General features: G+C 38.1%; 1 protein-coding gene across 2 annotated transcripts in view; it reads left to right on the forward strand.

The window, feature by feature from the left end:
- LOC127808332 (O-fucosyltransferase 10-like) overlaps positions 1-19,494 on the forward strand; it is a 47,987-nt gene that overhangs the window by 18,533 nt on the left and 9,960 nt on the right. For both annotated transcript variants that reach the window (XM_052346833.1, XM_052346834.1), the window contains 4 exons: positions 705-902; positions 18,228-18,432; positions 18,541-18,708; positions 18,967-19,134. In XM_052346833.1, the coding sequence (XP_052202793.1) occupies positions 705-902; positions 18,228-18,432; positions 18,541-18,708; positions 18,967-19,134 (739 nt within the window). The remainder of the gene's footprint in view (positions 1-704; positions 903-18,227; positions 18,433-18,540; positions 18,709-18,966; positions 19,135-19,494) is intronic.

Here is a 19,494-nt window from a genome sequence, read left to right on the forward strand (position 1 = left end):
TTAGTCTATAAATTAGGGGGCAGGGGGTTAGTCATTTACAGATAATTCCTTTTTTTATGAGAGTGCAACTTCTGTTTTCGTTCAGAGAGAAAAGGCTAGAAAGTGGGATAGTCCTTTGTAATCTTGGTGAGCGATTGAGGGTGTACTTGGGTATTGCTGTACTGATCGTTTGTCAATAGAGTAAGGCTGCTCTCGGGGGGATTCTAAGGCTGGATGTAGGCTCACTCCAAGAGTGAGCTGAACCAGGTTAAAATCTGGTGTTTTTTGTTGGTTTGCGTTTCTGTTTCTATCTCTATTTCAATTCAATATTCTGTTGTTTTATGTTTCTGTTTGTTTCAATCAATCCGTGAGTGTGTGTGGTTGAGAGAGGCTTTAATTCCGTCTAAGAAATCAGTTTCCAGTGATCCCTAAGTTAACAGTAACCTTACCAGGATGGCACATGGGACCAAGAAATATAGAGGAAGTGATATGGGATTGATGTGGCACTTTGTGCTTGTCATGTGGTACAAATGTGCCCATGTGCTTATGTATTCTTCAACAAGGATTTGGTTGGTGCAATTTATTTCTAGTTTCTTGTTATGTTGAAGTACTAACTTCTTGTTTATTGGGTCATGTATACTATGTGTACACTGTACAATCACCTGTGGGGCCAAGATGTGCATCTTTTCTTTTGCTTCACTAATTTCACTTTGCTTTCTTTGCAGCCAGTTTAGTGATATTTATGATGAAGAGCATTTCATAAACAGCCTTGGGCATTATGTGGAAGTAATTCGTGAGCTACCTGAGGAATTGATGAAATTGTACGATTTCAACATCAGTAGTATACCTAGTCTCCGTGTCCAAGCTTGGGCTACAGCAAAATATTACTTGGAAGAGGTGTATCCTGTCTTGAGTGAGCAGCGGTAAGTATCTAATTACTGCTTTCCTTTCTCTTTTTGATTTGTTGCATTATTACCTGATGATTGGGGTGGTGTAGAATTCTTGCGATATTGATAATCAGGGATATCAACAAACTGAAAGCTAAAAGAATAATTTGCTAATCAAACGTGAAATGGCTAAAATAAGAGACTACATGAACAATCTGTCCTTGGTTGTCATATCTTCCAAATTACAAACCTAGACTTTCTTCTTGTCAAGTCTAGAAAAATATACAGAAGGGTAGGAACGAACGTGTTCTACTGCTGATGCAAATAGAACCAGAAAATGCGAAAAGACACAAATATGTAGTGAAATCTTCAGGGTAGGAACTAGAATACTTCTGCAATGCAAACAACTTAAATCCACCAAAATAACCCAAATAAGGAACATATTGAACCTGGCACCATTTCAAATTTAGAAATGAACAAAACAGCAGCATGGGTAAGATGGTTTGATTATGGGAGAAGACCTAGCAAGTGAGGCGAGTGGATGAAATGGAGAAAAATTGTAGCTAGAGAGATGAAGAATTCCCAAAATTGAACTCAACTTGAGAAACTACTAAAAGGAGTTTTCTATGTTTTTTTTTTTTTTTTGTGTGGTTAATTTGGAGATCTGGAAAATGCGGTTTTGGAAATGCACAAATCATCTTCATCCCATTCTCTAACACAAGTTACTTTAAAAAGAAAAAAAATTAAAACATCTCTCTCTTTTTTCTTTGAACATATGGTTATAATCAGGGTGAATCCCAAACAATTAAATCTACCTTACTCAAAGATACAAATTACAAACTTAAATAGAAGAAAAATGCCTAAAATCTAGGAATTTAAAATACAAATACAACAACAGATAAGTAGAAATAAATTTCCTAAACTTTCTCCTATTCTTTCAGATAAGAAAAGGCTTCATCTTCTTTTAATTTTTAGGAACTGATAGCTGCATCTTTATCAGCTCTTCTTTCTTCTTTTTTGGCCCTTTATCTTCTTTAATTTGTGATTATATCCTCAACACTCTCCCTTAAACTGATGAATAGATATCTATCATTCCCTGCTTGTCTCTAATTAGCTCGAAACCTTGTTTATTCATGGCTTTAGTTAGAATATCAGCTTCTTGGATACCTGTACGTATATATACCAGATTTATATCACCTTCTTCAATCATTTGCTTAATGAAATGTCTATCTATCATCACATGTTTCATTTGGTCATGTTGAACCGGATTATTTACTATACTTATAGCATACTTGCTATCACAGTATAGCGTTGTAGGAGTAGAATTTTCAATTTTCAGATCTTCCATCAATTTTTGCAGCCACATGATCTCACTTATACCTTGTGCGATGGCTCAATATTTAGCCTCAGCACTACTTCTAGCCACTACGCTTTGCTTCTTACTTCTCCATGTCACCAAATTTTCCCATACTTTGGTACAAAAACTTGAAGTAGATTTACTATCTTCCAACGATCCTGCCCAATCAGCATCTACAAAGCATTGAATTCCCCAATCTTCATTCTTCTCGAACAAGATTCCCTTACCAGGGCTTCCTTTCAAATATCTTAGGATATGTTGGACAACATTAAGGTGTTTATTAGTGGGTGCATGTGTAAATTGACTCACTACACTTACTGCATAGGTGATATCCAGTCGTGTGAGAGTTAAGTAGATCAATTTTCCCATTAGCCTCTGATATCTCTCTTATCCACAATAGAGCCTGCTTTATTTTCCTTAGATTTCCAGTTAGGTTCCAAGGGAGTGCTAGCTGGTTTGCAGCCCAACTTACCTGTTTCCTTTAGTAAATCAAGTATATACTTCCTTTGTGAGATATAGATACCTTCCTTACTCCTTGCTATCTCCATTCCAAGATCTTTGATTTCGAATAACTGTTGCAATTGGCCCTTAAGAGTCTTTATTTCTGGCTGGTTGTCACATGTGATAATGATATCATCAACATACACAATTAGAATAGTTTTTGAGCCATTTGTAGCATGTTTAGTGAACAGCGTGTGGTCCGAATGACCTTGCTTATATCCTAGCAGGTTCAAGGTTGAGCTAAACCTTTTAAACCATGCTTTAAGGGACTATTTTAGCCCATACAGTGATTTCTTCAACCTGCACACCTTTCCATTTTCTTCAAAACCAGGAGGTGCCTTCATGTATATCTCCTCCTCAAGGTCTCCATTGAAGAATGCATTCTTTATGTCTAATTGATGCAATTCCCAATCTAAATTTACTGCAATTAACAGTAACACACAGATAAAATTAAGCTTTGCAACTGGTGCGAAAGTTTCATCATAAATCCTTGGGCCACTAACCTGGTCTTATGTCTAGCAATACTTCCTTTAGAATTATATTTAATTGTAAAAATCCACTTGCTGCCTACCACATTTTTATTCTGAGGTAAACTCACCAATTCCCATGTACCATTCTTTGCAAGAGCTTCCATCTCTTCCATCACAGCCTGTTTCCAAGGAGGGCTTTGAAGAGCTTCATTTATGTTCCTAGGAATAGACCTGTTTCATCAATTTTTGCTATAAACATCCTGTAACTTGGAGATAATCATGAATAGACCAAGTGATTAGAGATTGGGTGCTTAGTACATGATGTTAGCCCCTTCCTCCAAGCAATAGGAACGCCCAAATGCTGTAATTTTGGCTCCAAATTCTCTGTTTCATGTCCACTCTCTACTGTAATAGCATCTGGTAGTGACCTGTCATCCTGTCTTGGTTTAATTTCGGAATCCTCCATCGGGGTTGATGACTAGTTTTGCTGTTGCAGGGTCTTCTTGTGTGAATACACCTAAAGAGGAGGTTTAGGCAGGTGCATTTGCAAGTTTGAGGATGGATGTTCTCCCCCTTGATTAGGTACATGATTAAGAGTACTATTTGGGACTGTCTCAGGCAAGAAAAAACTAGCACCGACACTAGTACTCTCACCTTGCTCTGCACTTGGTGGCTCCCCCTGCAATGAAGGGTGAGACTAGTAGAATTGATTCTTGAAAAATGAGACATCACATGACACAAAAAATTTCTTAGTGCTAGGACAATAGCACTTGTAACCTTTTTGTGTGGGAGAATAACCAATGAATACACATTTCAATGATTTTGGGTGTAATTTGGAGTGGTAATGATGTACAAAGACAGTGCAGCCAAATACTCGAGGGGGTAAGGGATTGAGCATTTGAATAAGGAGTGGATAGAAAGAAATTAGAGTACTCAATGGGGTTTTTAAGCCAAGTACCCGAGTGGGAAGTCGGTTGATTAGGTAGGAGGCAGTGAGGATGGCCTCTCCCCAATAGGAAAAGGGAACTTGGCTAGTGAGCATAAGGGTTCTAGCAGTCTCAAGCAAGTGACGATTCTTCCTCTTGGCCACCCCGTTTTGTTGAGGGGTATAGGAGCATGTACTTTGATGTATGATGCCATTCTCTCTTAGATAATTATCAAATTCGGCTGAAAAATATTCCCTACCATTATCCGAACGAAGGATATGGATAGAAGTTTGAAAAATATTGAGAATCATATGATGGAACCGCTTGAAGACTATATAAACATCCAATTTTTCTTTTAACAAGACCCAACACACTTGGGTATTGTCATCTATAAAAGTGACAAACCATCGAGTGTTAGTAAGATTTGGGATTTTAGTTGGTCCCCACACATCACTATGCACAAGATAGAATGGTTTTGTTGATTTATAGGGATGTATAGGATGAGGGGTTCTTGTTTGTTTTGATAAAATGCACTACTCACTAAAAAAATTATCCCTCTTATTGACAAATAAATGGGGATACAAGAGTTTCAAATATCTAAAGCTTGGATGGCCTAATCGGTTGTGCCATAACCTAATACTAGAATCTGAGACAATAGATGAAAACAAGGAATTATGTAACATAATCAAGGTAGAACTACCATTAGCCTCTTTCATGTAGTATAAACCTTCTTGTTCTTCAGCATTGCCAATCACCTTCCCTGAGGTGACATCCTGAAATATACAAGAAGTCGGAGTAAATATCACCTTACAGTTCTGATCCCTTGTAAGTTTACTGATTGATATGAGATTACATCTCAAGTTGGGCACAAAAAGTACTGATTTTAACCATAAACCATTTAGATAAACCGAGCATTCTCCTTTAGCATGTGAAATTGTACCATCTTCCATTATCACCTTGACACCTTTATCACACTGTTTATAGTCAATCAGTTTTTGTAATACTTCGGTCATGTGATTTGAGGTCCCAGTATCCACAATCCAATCATCATCTATCAATTTAGATACAAAGCATATGTGAAGATTACCTGGTTTAGAGATAGTGGCTGCCAGATTAGTCCTTTCTTCCAAATCTGAGGTTTTTGAAACCTTTGTTTGGTGGAATAACTGCTGCAATATCTCCACTTGGTCCGGGGTCAAAACAAAGGACTTACCTTCTCCTTCTTTTGTATCTGTAGTATAAGCAGTCTGCTACTTCTTTTGAGTCTTTCCTCTCCAATTAGCAGGATTGTCATGCAGTTTCCAACATGTTTCTCGGGTATGGTAGGGCCTTCGGCAATGATCGCACCATTGCTTCTCCTTAGAAGGATCTCCACGATTTGTTCCTTGTTTTGGTTTGGTGACAAGGGCTGAACCCCCCTGGATAGGAGCGTCAGATGATGCTGAAAGCATCTCCTTCTTCATACTTTCCTCTCTCCTAACTTCTGCAAATGCATCCCTGATAGAGGGAAAGGGTTTTGAGCCTAAGAGGTCTCCCCCTATCTAAATCAGGATTTAGTCCATGGAGGAAATCAAAGACCCATTCTTTCTCTATCATCTTGGAGTAAGTTACACCATCCTTAGTGCATTCCCAACGAACCTCATAGAATAAATCCATCTCCTGCCACAAACCAGAAAGCAAATTATAGTATTTGGTAACTGAAAGACTACCTTGGCGAGTTGTGCGTATGGCCGATCTAACTTCGAAGCACAGGGCCGTGTTTTCCATGTCCGAATAGAGGTTTTTTACTACTTCCTAGACCTCATTGGCTGTCTTATAAAATAAATAGGTTCTTCCTATCTTTGGCTCCATTGAATTAATGAGCCAAGACATGGCAATGGAATTTTCCACATCCCATGCATTATAAGTAGCATCCTTTGGATCTGGTTGTAGGACTTCTCCGGTAAGGTATCCCACATTTTCTGTCAATTAAAGATGAAATATGCTAGCAAATACACCATGCAAAAATGAGAAAATATGACTCTTCCAGAATTCACTGTTAAAACATAATCATCTTTCCATTGCATTCAAATGAGAGTTTCAAAGCCATTTATACTAGTAACGTAATATATTAGTGCTATGAATGTAGACTAGAACATTAATAATAACTCAAATTCCTAAGAGACTTAATACATACATCCAGAGAACTTATCAACTTCCTAATCAATTAAGCTTTATCTTCAAGATACATGGAATAATTCTCAATTAACATTCTCCTCCTTGGGAATTGTTCCATGTACCCCCAACATGCTTCTCATCTTCTCAAACCTTGCCTTTTGAAGACTTTTGGTCATGACATCTGCTACTTGAGCTTCGGATGGACAATAATTTAGCTTAATTTCTTTATTAGTCACCATTTCTCTTATTGCATGAAACTTGACCCGAATATGTTTGGCAATGCCATGAAGAACTGGATTTTCTGCAAGAGAAATAGCAGATTTGTTGTCCACATTTAAGACCACAGGTGAACTGACATTTATGCCCAAGTCTGAGAGTATTTTCTGAATCCAAATAGTTTGATTTGCAGCATTTACAGCTGCAATATATTCTGCCTCAGCAGAGGATTGAGCAACAATTTCTTGTTTCTTTGAACACCATGAAAACACACCATTTCCAAGGGTAAATGCATAACCTGAAGTACTTCTGCTGTCAGCTTCATTTCCAGCCCAATCTGAGTCTGAATATCCCATTAACTCCCCTGAATTTCTGGAGTTGAACCAAATACCATACTTTATGGTTCCTTTCACATATCTCAGAATCCTCTTAGCACATTTAAGATGCCTTTCACATGGCTTATGCATAAATCTTGATAAATAGCTCACAGGAAACATAATATCTGGCCTGGTGTGTGCGAGGAAGAGAAGACCTCCAATGATGCTTCTGAAAAAGGTTGCATCAACCATTTCACCTTCATCATTTTTTGACAGCTTCTCATTGCAAGCCATTGGAGTTGAGATTGGCTTGCAGTCTTCCATCTTACATCTTTTCAACAGATCTTTAGCATACTTGGATTGAGACATGAAAATACCTTTTTCTGTTTGCATGATCTCCATTCCAAGAAAGTAGTTCATAACTCCAAGATCTGACATCTCAAATTGCTTTTTCATTTCAGCTTTGAATTTTTGGAGTGCATCCTTATCATCACCTGTTATTAATAAATCATCAACATACATAGAAACAACAAGAGTTCTGTTGTTAGAACCCTTCTTGACATATAATGTTGCCTCATGTAGACTTCTTTGAAAGCCACATCTGGACAAATAAGCATCAATCTTTCCATACCAGGCTCTTGGAGCCTGTTTCAGCCCATACAAAGCCTTATGAAGCTTTAAGACTTTATCACCTTCTACCTCAGCTGGAAAACCTTGAGGAATATCCACATAAATATCTTCTTTCAAATCACCATTGAGAAATGCTGATTTTACATCCAAATGATAGATTTCCCAGCCAAGTTTTGTAGCTAAAGCAACCAGTAGCCGAACTGTGTCCTGCCTTGCAATAGGAGCAAATGTTTCCCCATAATCCAAACCAGCCTTTTGAGCACATCCTTTCACAACTAATCTTGCTTTTAGCTTGTTGACTGAACCATCTGGGTTTCTTTTCACCTTGTAAATCCATTTCAAACCAATTGGCTTTCTTCCTTTAGGTTTGCTTACAAGACTCCAAGTTTGGTTCTTGTTGATCATGAACAGCTCCTCCTCCATAGCTTGAATCCATCTAGGATCTTGAGAAGCCTCTTCATATGAATCTGGTTCAGAAATAACCAAATTACAGCTCTCATATATATCAACAAGACTTCTGGTTTTTTGCTTTAATGGTTCATCTTGCCTATCAAATTCATCTTTGGCATCTGCATCTTCATTGCTTTGCTGTTGAAATTGCAATTCCTGAGTGGGTTCAGAAATGATATCTTTATGTGGCTTTAGTTCATTCTCATCAAAACTCCAATACGAGCCTTCATCAATCACCAAATCTCTAGTGATAAGGACCTTTCCTTCTTGCACATCATAGACTTTGTAACCTTTAGTCATAGGAGCATAACCTAGGAGTATCCCAGGTCGAGACTTTTGATCTAATTTGGATCTCTTGATTGCTGGCACATGAACATAACATCCAGAACCAAAGATCCTCACATGCTTTACTGAAGGTTTATGACCTGTCCATGCTTCAACAGGTGTAACTCCCTTTAAGGCTGAAGTAGGAAGTCTGTTTATAAGATAAATTGCTGTGTAAGCAGCTTCTGCCCAGAATTCATTTGGGAGCTTCTTTTCAACCAACATACACCTTACCATCTCCATGACAACTCTATTCTTCCTCTCCACTACACCATTCTATTGTGGGGTATATGGAGTTGTGAGTTGATGCGAAATACCATACTTGCTGCAGAATTCTTTAAATTCTGTGGAGTTAAACTCAAGACCGTTGTCAGATCTGAGAGCCTTGATCTTGCAACCACTTTGTGCTTCCACCATCCTTTAGAACTTCTTGAAAACATCAAAAACTTGTGACTTACTTTTGATGAAATAGATCCAGGTACTCCGAGTGTAATCATCCACAAAAAGGACAAAGTATTTATTCTTGTTCAAGGATTCCTTCTTCATGGGACCACAAAGGTCACTGTGAATGAGTTCAAGCCTGTTCTTTGCTCTCCATGTGGCTTCAGCAGGAAATGGAAGTCTGTGTTGCTTCCCCATTTGACAAACCCCACACACTTCATTTGGGATCATTACATCTGGCATATTTCTTGCCATGCCTTCCTTACATAATTTAGAAAGAGCATTATAGTGAAAATGACCAAATCTACAATGCCACAACTTGGATTCATCAACAGTTACATTACATGCATCTTCCTTTTGGATATTAAAATTTAACATGAAGGACTTGTTGATCATAGGCATCCTTGCAGTTATAGAGCCTTCTTTATCATAGATGTAACATGTATTTCCTTTGAAAAGAATCGAATAACCATTCACTAGCATTTGAGGCACACTTAGGAGGTTATGAGAGAGTGAGGGGACATAAAGAACCTGATTAATATATCTTGGACCAACCTTGGTTTGAACCAAAATAGTTCCCCTTCCAGCAGCTTCAACAAATTGACCATTTCCAAGTCTGACTTTGATCTTTACAGACTTGTCCAGGCTATGAAATAGACTCTCCTTCTTTGCCATATGACTTGTGCAACCACTATCAACCAGCCATGTATGAGAATCAGTTTCAGATAATTGAGAGGCAAGAAATACCTTTGCTTCGGGCTCATCTTCTTCTTCTCTTGTGATATTTGCTTGTTGAGTTGCCCCTCCTTTGCCTTGAGCTTTTTTCAGTCTGCAATGTTTTTCAAAATGGCCCACCTTGTTGCAAAACCTACATTGAATGGGAGGCTTGCCTTTGTATCTGCAATCTTCCTCTTTGTGGTTTGTTCTAGTGCAATGTTTGCATGGTGGATAGCTTGACTTTGTGTCTGAATCTGCAGAAATCTGCACGCCTTTCCCTTTGTCTGAACTTCTTTTTGCAGGTTTCTTGCCATATCTTTTGTCTTGCTTGCCTTTGTGCCTTGCTTGGAATGCTCCTTCGACATCATCTTCTTCATTTCTAATGCTTAGCCTTTTTTCAAAGGCATAGAGCCTACTGATCAGTTCTGAAATACCAAGAATCTTGGGATCAATAGACTCTTCGATGGCTGAAATCTTTGATTCATACTTCATTGGTAGGCTGACAAGAATTTTTTCAATAATATTTTCATCTGGAAAATCTTGGCCCAAAAATCTGATCTTGTTTGCCACATCATGTAGCCTTGAAGTATATTCTTTAACACTTTCTCCTTCCTTCATTTTCATGAGATCAAATTCCCTCCTTAAAGTTCTTAAATTGACAGACTTCACTCTGTCATTGCCTTCAAATTCCAGCTTCAGTTTGTCCCACACTTCCTTTGGAGACTTAATATTGATAATTCTTGTGAAAACTGCCTCAGAGACAGCCTGGTGAATGCAGGTCAAAGCTTTTGGTTTCCTTTGCTTTGCCTCATCATGAATTTTAATTTGATTGAGAGTAGGATTTGCAGGTAGAGGAGGTGGATTAGAATCAAGCTCCACTAATTCCCATAGATTGAGGGCTTTGAGATATGCTTCCATCTTGAAAGCCCATAAATGGTAGTTGTTGCCATCAAACCTTGGAGGACCAGACCCAATCTGCTCACTTGAAGACATTTTGGAGTTAAATGAACAGATCCCTCAAGAATACAGCTCTGATACCACTTGTCAATTAAAGATGAAATATGCTGGCAAATACACCAAGCAAAAATGAGAAAATATGACTCTTCCAGAATTCACTGTTAAAACATAAACATCTTTCCATTGCATTCAAATGAGAGTTACAAAGCCATTTATACTAGTAACGTAATATATTAGTGCTATGAATGTAGACTAGAACATTAATAATAACTCAAATTCCTAAGAGACTTAATACATGCATCCAGAGAACTTATCAACTTCCTAATCAATTAAGCTTTATCTTCAAGATACATGGAATAATTCTCAATTAACATTTTCTCTGCCCTTCATAACTAATAAAACTGATTGCGACCATTCCCGGTAATTCGTCCCATTGAGGCGATGTTGGGTGATTTGAAGGTTATGTTGATTAGAAGCCATCGGTGTAATGAGTGACGGCATAATCTGAGAGGTTGTAGGACAACATGATGAACTTTTGCTAGAGGTTGAAGAACCAGCCATCAAGCTGCAGGTTTGTTGTGAAAGGAGAAAGGAAAAAACGGAAAAAGGAATCAGTCACCAGATCGGTGGCTCTTATACCATTAACAAAGTTGTTATGTTTAGGAGCACTCTTGACAACTCAATCAATGATTCCTAATGCCAATTCTCTCAACTCCTCACCCGAAATCAATCCAACCAACAGAAAACACAAGACAGAAAGCAAGAATAGAATTTAAATGAAAGAAAAACAGAAACAATCAAGACACAAACCAAACAATAGGCGCAAGATATATCCTGGTTTGGATTGCTTTAAAGCAATCCTACATCTAGCCTTCAAACACCCCAAGAGCAGTCTTCTTATTACCAAGGATGATCAGTACAACAGCTTGAGAAAAAACCTCCTATTCTTCGAGTACAATCAACACTCACTCTCCAAGATTACAAGGCAGTCTTGAACACTAGCCTTTCTTTCTAAATGAATGTTCACTCGGTACAATAGAATAGAATAGTAAAATCTATCCCCTTGCCCTCTATTTATAATAGGAGGCAGAACCCCAATGAAGACTTTCAAATATTTACAGTTTACACCCCCAACTTATCACTAATTACAGTTTGGGTTACAACTTCTATTTAATACCTCATTGGCCCTCAAAAAACACTGCCATAACTGATCTTATTTAACCTATACTCTAGACAACATTTTAACAATTCTCCACCATTGTCTTGAGTATACTTCAACCTTCATCCATCAAGTCTTGGCCTTCCAATAGATGAACTTGACTTGCTCTCATGGGTTCTTCCTGCTGCACCTGATCACTCAAAGAACACAAACACATCAAAGAAACAAATCAATGCTGTAAAACATAACAATGGATCACCTTTGGATAAAATCAGCTGCAATAACTAAACCTGCAACTCTCATTAGATATTATCTACCTCCTCAGGGGTCTTCCTAATGAGTAACTTTTCCTAACATCAATATGATTGATATACTCCATGGTGGGACTAAAGACTAAGCCAAATGGACTGCCCATTGGCTGTTTCAATTCCTCCTACCTAGACTATATTTTAGGGTTCCTGCTGCATACAAAATGCAACATATACACCCTAAATGCATAACTTCCAGCTAGGCACACTCTACCATAAACCAAATCCATACATGATGTTACTCATTAATCCAAAGTGTCCAAACATTTTATACAGCATCACAACATAGTGAACCTTACCCGGATTGGCCTTAACTTTACTAGACTTCCTCCTAGCTCCCAAAACCGGCCTTTAGGATTTATCACTGACTTTCTCTAATGTTTGCTTCAAACAATCAGAACTGCTCATCTCTACCTATCAGTCTACCAAGATATGCTTAAGACTAGGGTAACCTAGGCTGCCATAAGCTGTCCTATTCTTATTCCAACCTCTATGCCTTATCATTCCAGCTTCTCCTCCTTCCAACAATCTCAAACACTGAATTACCACCTCAGCTACACCTTGAGATTCCCATTGGATAACTATCAATGAAGCTGCCTTACTCTTCCTAGGCATACCATTGAAATTGACACAGCTACTCCTATGCACTCAATTTTAACCCCTTGGACCATCATAAGAGACTCCAATTCTTATAATAGTTTGGCTTAGGAATTACTTAACTCATAGAGAAACCTTCTAAGCAATAAACCTTGCTTACCTTTCCCTCTAACCTCTAATCCCTTGGGCTACTCTATAAGATCACTTTTCTCTCTTAATTTTTCATGGATACTAGCTGATTAGTGACACCTATTTGATCCAAATTAAGCCTTCATGTGCTGCTATAACCAATGGCCATGTCTAGCCATTTCCCTAGACTTTTCCCATTTCCCAGCACTTCGTTAATTTACAAATAGACACTGCAACAGCACTCCACCCCTTTAACCTAAGGGATATTTCACCTAAGTCCAAGCCTCTCCCCAAATTTACATGGCTCCATGCCATTCATTTGGACATGAGTGCATCACCTTTTCTTATACAACAGGTTCTATATCCCAGTCTATCCTTAGCACTCAAGGCAGTGCATAAGCTTCTTAAACCCAGCATTCCATACCTCACTGGAGCCTAACTTAAGACCTATCACTACCCATCCTAGGCAGCACTCTAAACCTTCTATTCCCTTGCTCATTTCCTGCAAGATGATTCTATTTCCCTTTCCTTGCTTAATCCTGATTTTGATCAACATGGACTACACCATACAAGACAACACTTGCACACACCCTTTTCCCCTCATTGTTTACAAGGACCCTCACTGCAAGAGCCAAAACTATCTTAAACACTAGCTTCCTCCCTCTCACAATTCAGCCCAAGCTTACACAATGAATCTGATCAAAACATTTTCCAGATTTCCCTATTGCTATATCCTGGTTCATAGGTTAGTTCAGGACATTCCCAAAGGTTTCTCTTTGCTGTTTTCTTTACACAGCATCCCAGATTCCATCCTTTGCCCTTGGAATCAACTAATTCCATGTCCTATTAGTAGAGTTTTCCCTCATAGGTAAGAACCCTATCTTTAGGAGACCTAGGTATACCTATTACACAACTCTACACACCTAACCCTTCACACCAGAAGCAATTTCCAGCAATCTTCCTAAATTCCAGCAAGCTCATATACGTTTGGGAATTCCTTAGGAACACACCATCTTCACTAGGTTCACCTCACCTAGCTCCACCATGAGACAAGGCTTAGATATGTTCCCAAAACATCCTAGAAACTGATTTCTAATGGGATTTACTGATTTTGGAGACTTCTACATCTGGAGACCTAGTCAAACTACCTGGTTTCTATTCCTATACACCTGCAAAATTTCCCCTCTCCTAATATCCCTAGCCTTAGATACCTTTCCTAGTCCTTGCTCACCATTGTGAGCCATCCTCAACAAATGACACAGCCTAACCTTATCATAGGCTATCCTTTAGTGGCTGCATCTTATCCACATATAAATGTAAGCATGCACCACATAACCTTCATTCTTGAGGGTTGCTACCATCTCTCTAAGAGATCCTTGCAACTCTTAGGACTTCAATTCTCACTATCTAATTATTCCTAAGGACATTAGGCTTTCTATTACAACAGGGATATATTTTACAACTTCTTAATAATCTGGAATAGCTCCACCATGCTTCCTAATTTCTCCCATCTCCAAATTCCCTTAACCTTACTTTGATGCCTAGACAAACCATTCCCCCCTCCACCATGACTCTATGGGTAAATACCCTTTTCCTATGCGAAGAACACCCTAACCCTAGGACCTATGCTATTTTTACTGCATACCTAGAAAAAAAAACTATAGGACATCCGCACTCTCATAGCCAAAGCCACACATGGTGCTTGAGCATTCGGGGTTGGTTTCTTCCTGGGTTTCTTTCTTCCTATTTGGGCAGTTTCTCTTGAAGTGGCCCTCCTCATGACAGTGATAACACTTAAACTGTTTCTTGCCATTCTTAGACTTGCTTCTTGACTTCCCCTTTGATTTAAACTCTCTTTTCTCAGGTCTGCTTCTTGCTGTCAAAACATCACCAGCGGAACCTGTTCCTTCTAATTTCTGCTGCAACTCCTTAGAGTTTAATGCTCCAAAAACATCTTCTAGGGATAACTTTTCCCTACCATGTTTTAATATATCAACAAAGGTTTCATATGTTTTTGGCAAAGAATGCAATAATACAAGGGCTTCTTCCTCATCATAGTTAATATCTATGTTCTCTAAATCAAGACATATTTTATTGAACTCATCTATGTGATTATTCAGTTTCTGTCCTTCTTGCATTTTGAATGTGAAAAACTTTGCTTTTAAATACAGCCTATTTTACAGGGTTTTTGTCATGTAAAGACTCTCTGATTTAGACCATAAAGCCTCAGCCGTTTCCATCCTTAAAACTTCCCTAAGAACTTTATCTCCTAAACTTAGAATTAGAGTATTATAGGCCTTCTTGTTGATTTCTTTCCAACGCTCACTGTAATCCTTTTTCTGTTCTTCTAAGGCATTCTTGGGCAGTTTTTGTTCTGCCTCTAAAGCTTCTTCTAATCCCAAGTTTCCCAACAGCGCCCTCATTTTAATTTTTCATAGACCGAAGTCATTTGATCCATCAAACTTCTCTATGTCATACCTAGCGGAAGAAGGTGCGGAAGCCATAACAGGGATTAAAACTAAAGATTTCTAGGGTTCTTGGCAATTCTTGAAAGGGTTCTTGGCTCTGATACCCAGTGTTCGAAAACTCGGCCTAGGCGGCGCCGAGGCGCTAGGCGGACACAGACTGCCGCAATTATGGCCTAATCGGCCCTCTTAGGCGCCGGCCCGGCTAATTGGTACCGGGCGGCGCCTAGTCGGCCAAGGCGGCCGCCTAACCGCGTGAATCGCCTGGCCGATTAGGGTTTTTGTTTCCCCTTACCTTGTTGATTTCCTCTTCTCTCTCTTGCACACCACCGCCGCCTGTCTCTTGTCGAGTCGCCGTTGCCGCTTGCCCTTTCTGTCAAAGCCTCTCTCATCGCACGCTGCTGCTGTCTCTTGCGGAGTCGCCGTCGCCGCTTTCCATTTCTGTTAGCCTTTTCGTCTCACGCTGCCGCCACCGCCGCCGCCGCCGACCTTCATTGCACTCTACCTTCTAGCTTTCTCTCTCGTCTTCCTCACCCTGCGGTAAGCAATAAGCAAGCAGCAAGCGCTCGCGCTTGCTGCTTGCTATTGCCTTGCCTTTTTTTTCTTTTTGTTAGTTAATTTATTATTTATGTTAATATTTATTAATGTGTGAATTTGTTATTTAAATATTTATTATTGTTTTAAATATTTTAATATTTGTAACTTGTGAGCAAACAAGTTAAATGTTATTTATATTTTAATATTTGTTAATGTTATTTAATATTTATAACAACTTCTTGTTGCTGCATCTTGTTATTGTTGGTTCTTGGCAAACAATAATTTATTTTCTCAAGCTTAATTTCATTGTTTCACTTGTTTCAACTTTAATTTACTTAAAAATAACATCAAAATGTTTAAAATAAATAAATAAATAAAAATTTCTAGGCCCCGCCTAGTCCCTGCCTAGGCGCCCTAGGCGCTAGGCCCTAGTCGGGCGCCCGACTAACGCCTAGCGCGTTTTAGAACACTGTTGATACCAATCTGTTATGTTTAGGAGCACTCTTGACAACTCAATCAATGATTCCTAATGCCAATTCTCTCAACTCCTCACCCGAAATCAATCCAACCAACAGAAAACACAAGACAAAAAGAAAGAACAGAATTTAAATGAAAGAAAAAACAGAAACAATCAAGACACAAACCAAGCAATAGGCGCAAGATATATCCTGGTTCGGATTGCTTTAAAGCAACCCTACATCTAGCCTTCAAACACCCCAAGAGCAGTCTTCTTATTGCCAAGGATGATCAGTACAACAGCTTGAGAAAAAACCTCCTATTCTTCGAGTACAATCAACACTCACTCTCCAAGATTACAAGGCAGTCTTGAACACTAGCCTTTCTTTCTAAATGAATGTTCACTTGGTACAATAGAATAGAATAGTAAAATCTATCCCCTTGCCCTCTATTTATAATAGGAGGCAGAACCCAATGAAGACTTTCAAATATTTACAGTTTACACCCCCAACTTATCACTAATTACAGTTTAGGTTACAACTTCTATTTAATACCTCATTGGCCCTCAAAAAACACTGCCATAACTGATCTTATTTAACCTATACTCTAGACAACATTTTAACAAAAGTAAAAACCTTAAAGAGTTTTAGAGATTAACACTCTTAAGGAAATCAGGGTGAATCCCAAACAATTAAATCTACCTTACTCAAAGATACAAATTACAAACTTAAATAGAAGAAAAACTCCTAAAATTTAGGAATTTAAAATACAAATACAACAACAGATAAGTAGAAATAAATTTCCTAAATTTTCTCCTATTCTTTTGGATAAGAAGAGGCTTCATCTTCTTCTAATTTTTAGGAACTGATAGCTGCATCTTTATAAGCTCTTCTTTCTTCTTTTTCAGCCGTTTATCTTCTTTAATTTGTGATTATATCCTCAACACTTATCATAGCTGGAGCTTCACTAATCTTGCATAATCAGCCCCATTCATTAAGCGCTTAATCTACTTTCACTAATTTTAATCAAAATTAATAAATTTTGTGCCATTACAATCCTTCATTATGCCTAATAACATATCAAAGTAAGCTAATTATCTCTTCATTTAGTCTCCCAAATCCGACTTTAAAGTTAGATGCTTACTTGAGTTTTAACCTGCCTGCTTTCCTAAGTTGGTCAAAAGTCATTTGATGGTCAACTTTTCATTCTTGCACATCATTTCTCCCTACAGTTGACTGTATCTCAACTCTCATTCTTCCCGTCAACTTTATTCTTCCTCTAATCCCCAAATAATGTTAGCCAAGGATTTTTCCTTGCAAAATAACCCTTAGCTGATCATGATTATAGTAGTTCACTCCCTCTTTTAACTCTTTTCTTCTCTGTTTCTGCATAATTTCTGTTACTCTCTTGAACAATAGCTACTTAATCCCAGAAGGCGAACCAACTGCTCCCGTACCATTTGTTAGGGAAAAACCTTGTAGCTCTTGTACCGATTATTCTAGGATCTAATTAATTAGAGAAATTATACACAAATCTAGAGAAAGATGATACGGAAAATTAATGTGGTTTAGTCTCTCAATATACCTGTGTCTTCAATCCTTGTGATCCACAAATCAATCAAATTACAATTTTTGAATGTACAAAACTGAAACTTTTTTATCTCACAACAACATAATAATCTGGTTACACCTTCTTTTACATAACTGTATCTACTTAAGTATGGGTACATCACAACCCTATACTAGGAGGCTATTTATAGACAACAACCTCATTTGGTTTTTCTATTCCTACCTATAATTGGTTCTTTTGAAAAAACGATTCCCATCTGATGTGGGATTTGAGGGAGTTATCTTACAAGGAATGTAGGTTTGTGAATATTTTCATGCATTTTAAAATTATTTTTGTCTAATTTATGCTTTCCAAATGTATGCTGTCATTCCCTGCCAACTGAAAAATAAATTAAAATAAAAGCCTGATGCTTGAATAGTGATTGCCGTTTTGGTTTTCTGAGAACTAAAGCTGTCCTACGCATATGCTGATAAATATGAATTAACAAAATATTTTATACATCTCATTTAAGTTGCTCATGAATTGGCTTCTGCATGTGGACCACTCTTCTATTTGTTAAAATTTTACTAGTCAATCCTAACCTCAGAGTTTTGGGAACTTCCATCTATTTTATAATAACTGAAGTTTGTGATTTTATTGCACGTAATTGATCTTCCTAATAATTATATTTTGATGCAGAGTTATTCGTATTGCTCCATTTGCAAACAGATTGGCAATGAATGTTCCACCTGATATTCAATTCTTAAGATGCCTAGCCAATTATGAAGCGCTGAGATTCTCTCTTCCAATTTCCACACTTGCAAAGAAAATAATCAATCAAATGATAGATAAGAGCTCAAGTAATGGTGGGAAGTATGTCTCCATCCACCTTCGATTTGAGGAGGTACTGATTTGCATCATGGAGTTTTATTCAGAGTCACCATTATATGTTATGTAATATTTGGATTGGAGTATAAACCTTGTAAAGGAGTAATTAATATTCAATGTATAGGACATGGTTGCCTTCTCATGCTGTTTGTATGACGGAGGTGAGGCAGAAAAAAAGGAAATGGATGCTATAAGGGAAAAGGGTTGGGGAGCGAAGTTCAAACGCAAAGCACATCTCATTGCACCTGGTCTCAATCGGATCAATGGAAAATGCCCTATGACCCCTTTGGAGGTTAGTTTTCGGTACTCAAATAAGGTATTTTGACTTTGGGTTCTGTTTTTCTTTTTTCTAAAAATCATTTGAGGAAATGGACAATGGAAGGTTAGTCTTAGTAACTATGTTGTCTCAATTGCTACTTTGTTGGCTTTCTTTTTCTTATGCAAGAAAAAAGGACAGCTTATGGTGTTGACACTCTCTCTCTCACTTAAACCCTATGATCCTGTCAGATAACAACTCTTTATGTTTTTATGTTTTTCTTTGTCAGCATAGGTTGGTATGATGCTGAGGGGTATGGGCTTTTCCAACAATACTCCAATTTATTTGGCCTCTGGGAAAATTTACCAGGCTGAGAGAAATTTAGCTCCTCTATTGAAGATGTTTCCCTATTTGGAGACCAAGGAGTCCCTTGCTGCCCTTGATGAGCTTGCTTTATTTGAGGTAAACATTTTTAGCGGCTTATATTTCAAAATGTTTCCCATAATATGTGGTACTTTGATCCCTCCCAAAGTCCTTACAGTGGGGCATCCTGGTCATGATCATGAACTTGGAATCAACTTAAAGTTCTCTTTTCCATGTGATTCCCTTAACTGCATCCTTACCATGTCTTTTCGATTTCTTATAGCCTTGTTCCCCTTTTTAGCCTCAGCTGCATTGCTGACCAATGCTTCTTAATTGAATTTAGAATGCAAAATTAAGGGCAAATCTGATTAGAAAGTTAAGATTGTTAAAGCTTTATAAATTGTCTGCTCAATGCTCAAAGCAACTAATCAATCCTATTTCTCCAATTAGTCAGTTACC

This window comes from Diospyros lotus, chromosome 8 (assembly GCF_014633365.1).
Source record: "Diospyros lotus cultivar Yz01 chromosome 8, ASM1463336v1, whole genome shotgun sequence".
Lineage (NCBI taxonomy): Eukaryota > Viridiplantae > Streptophyta > Magnoliopsida > Ericales > Ebenaceae > Diospyros > Diospyros lotus.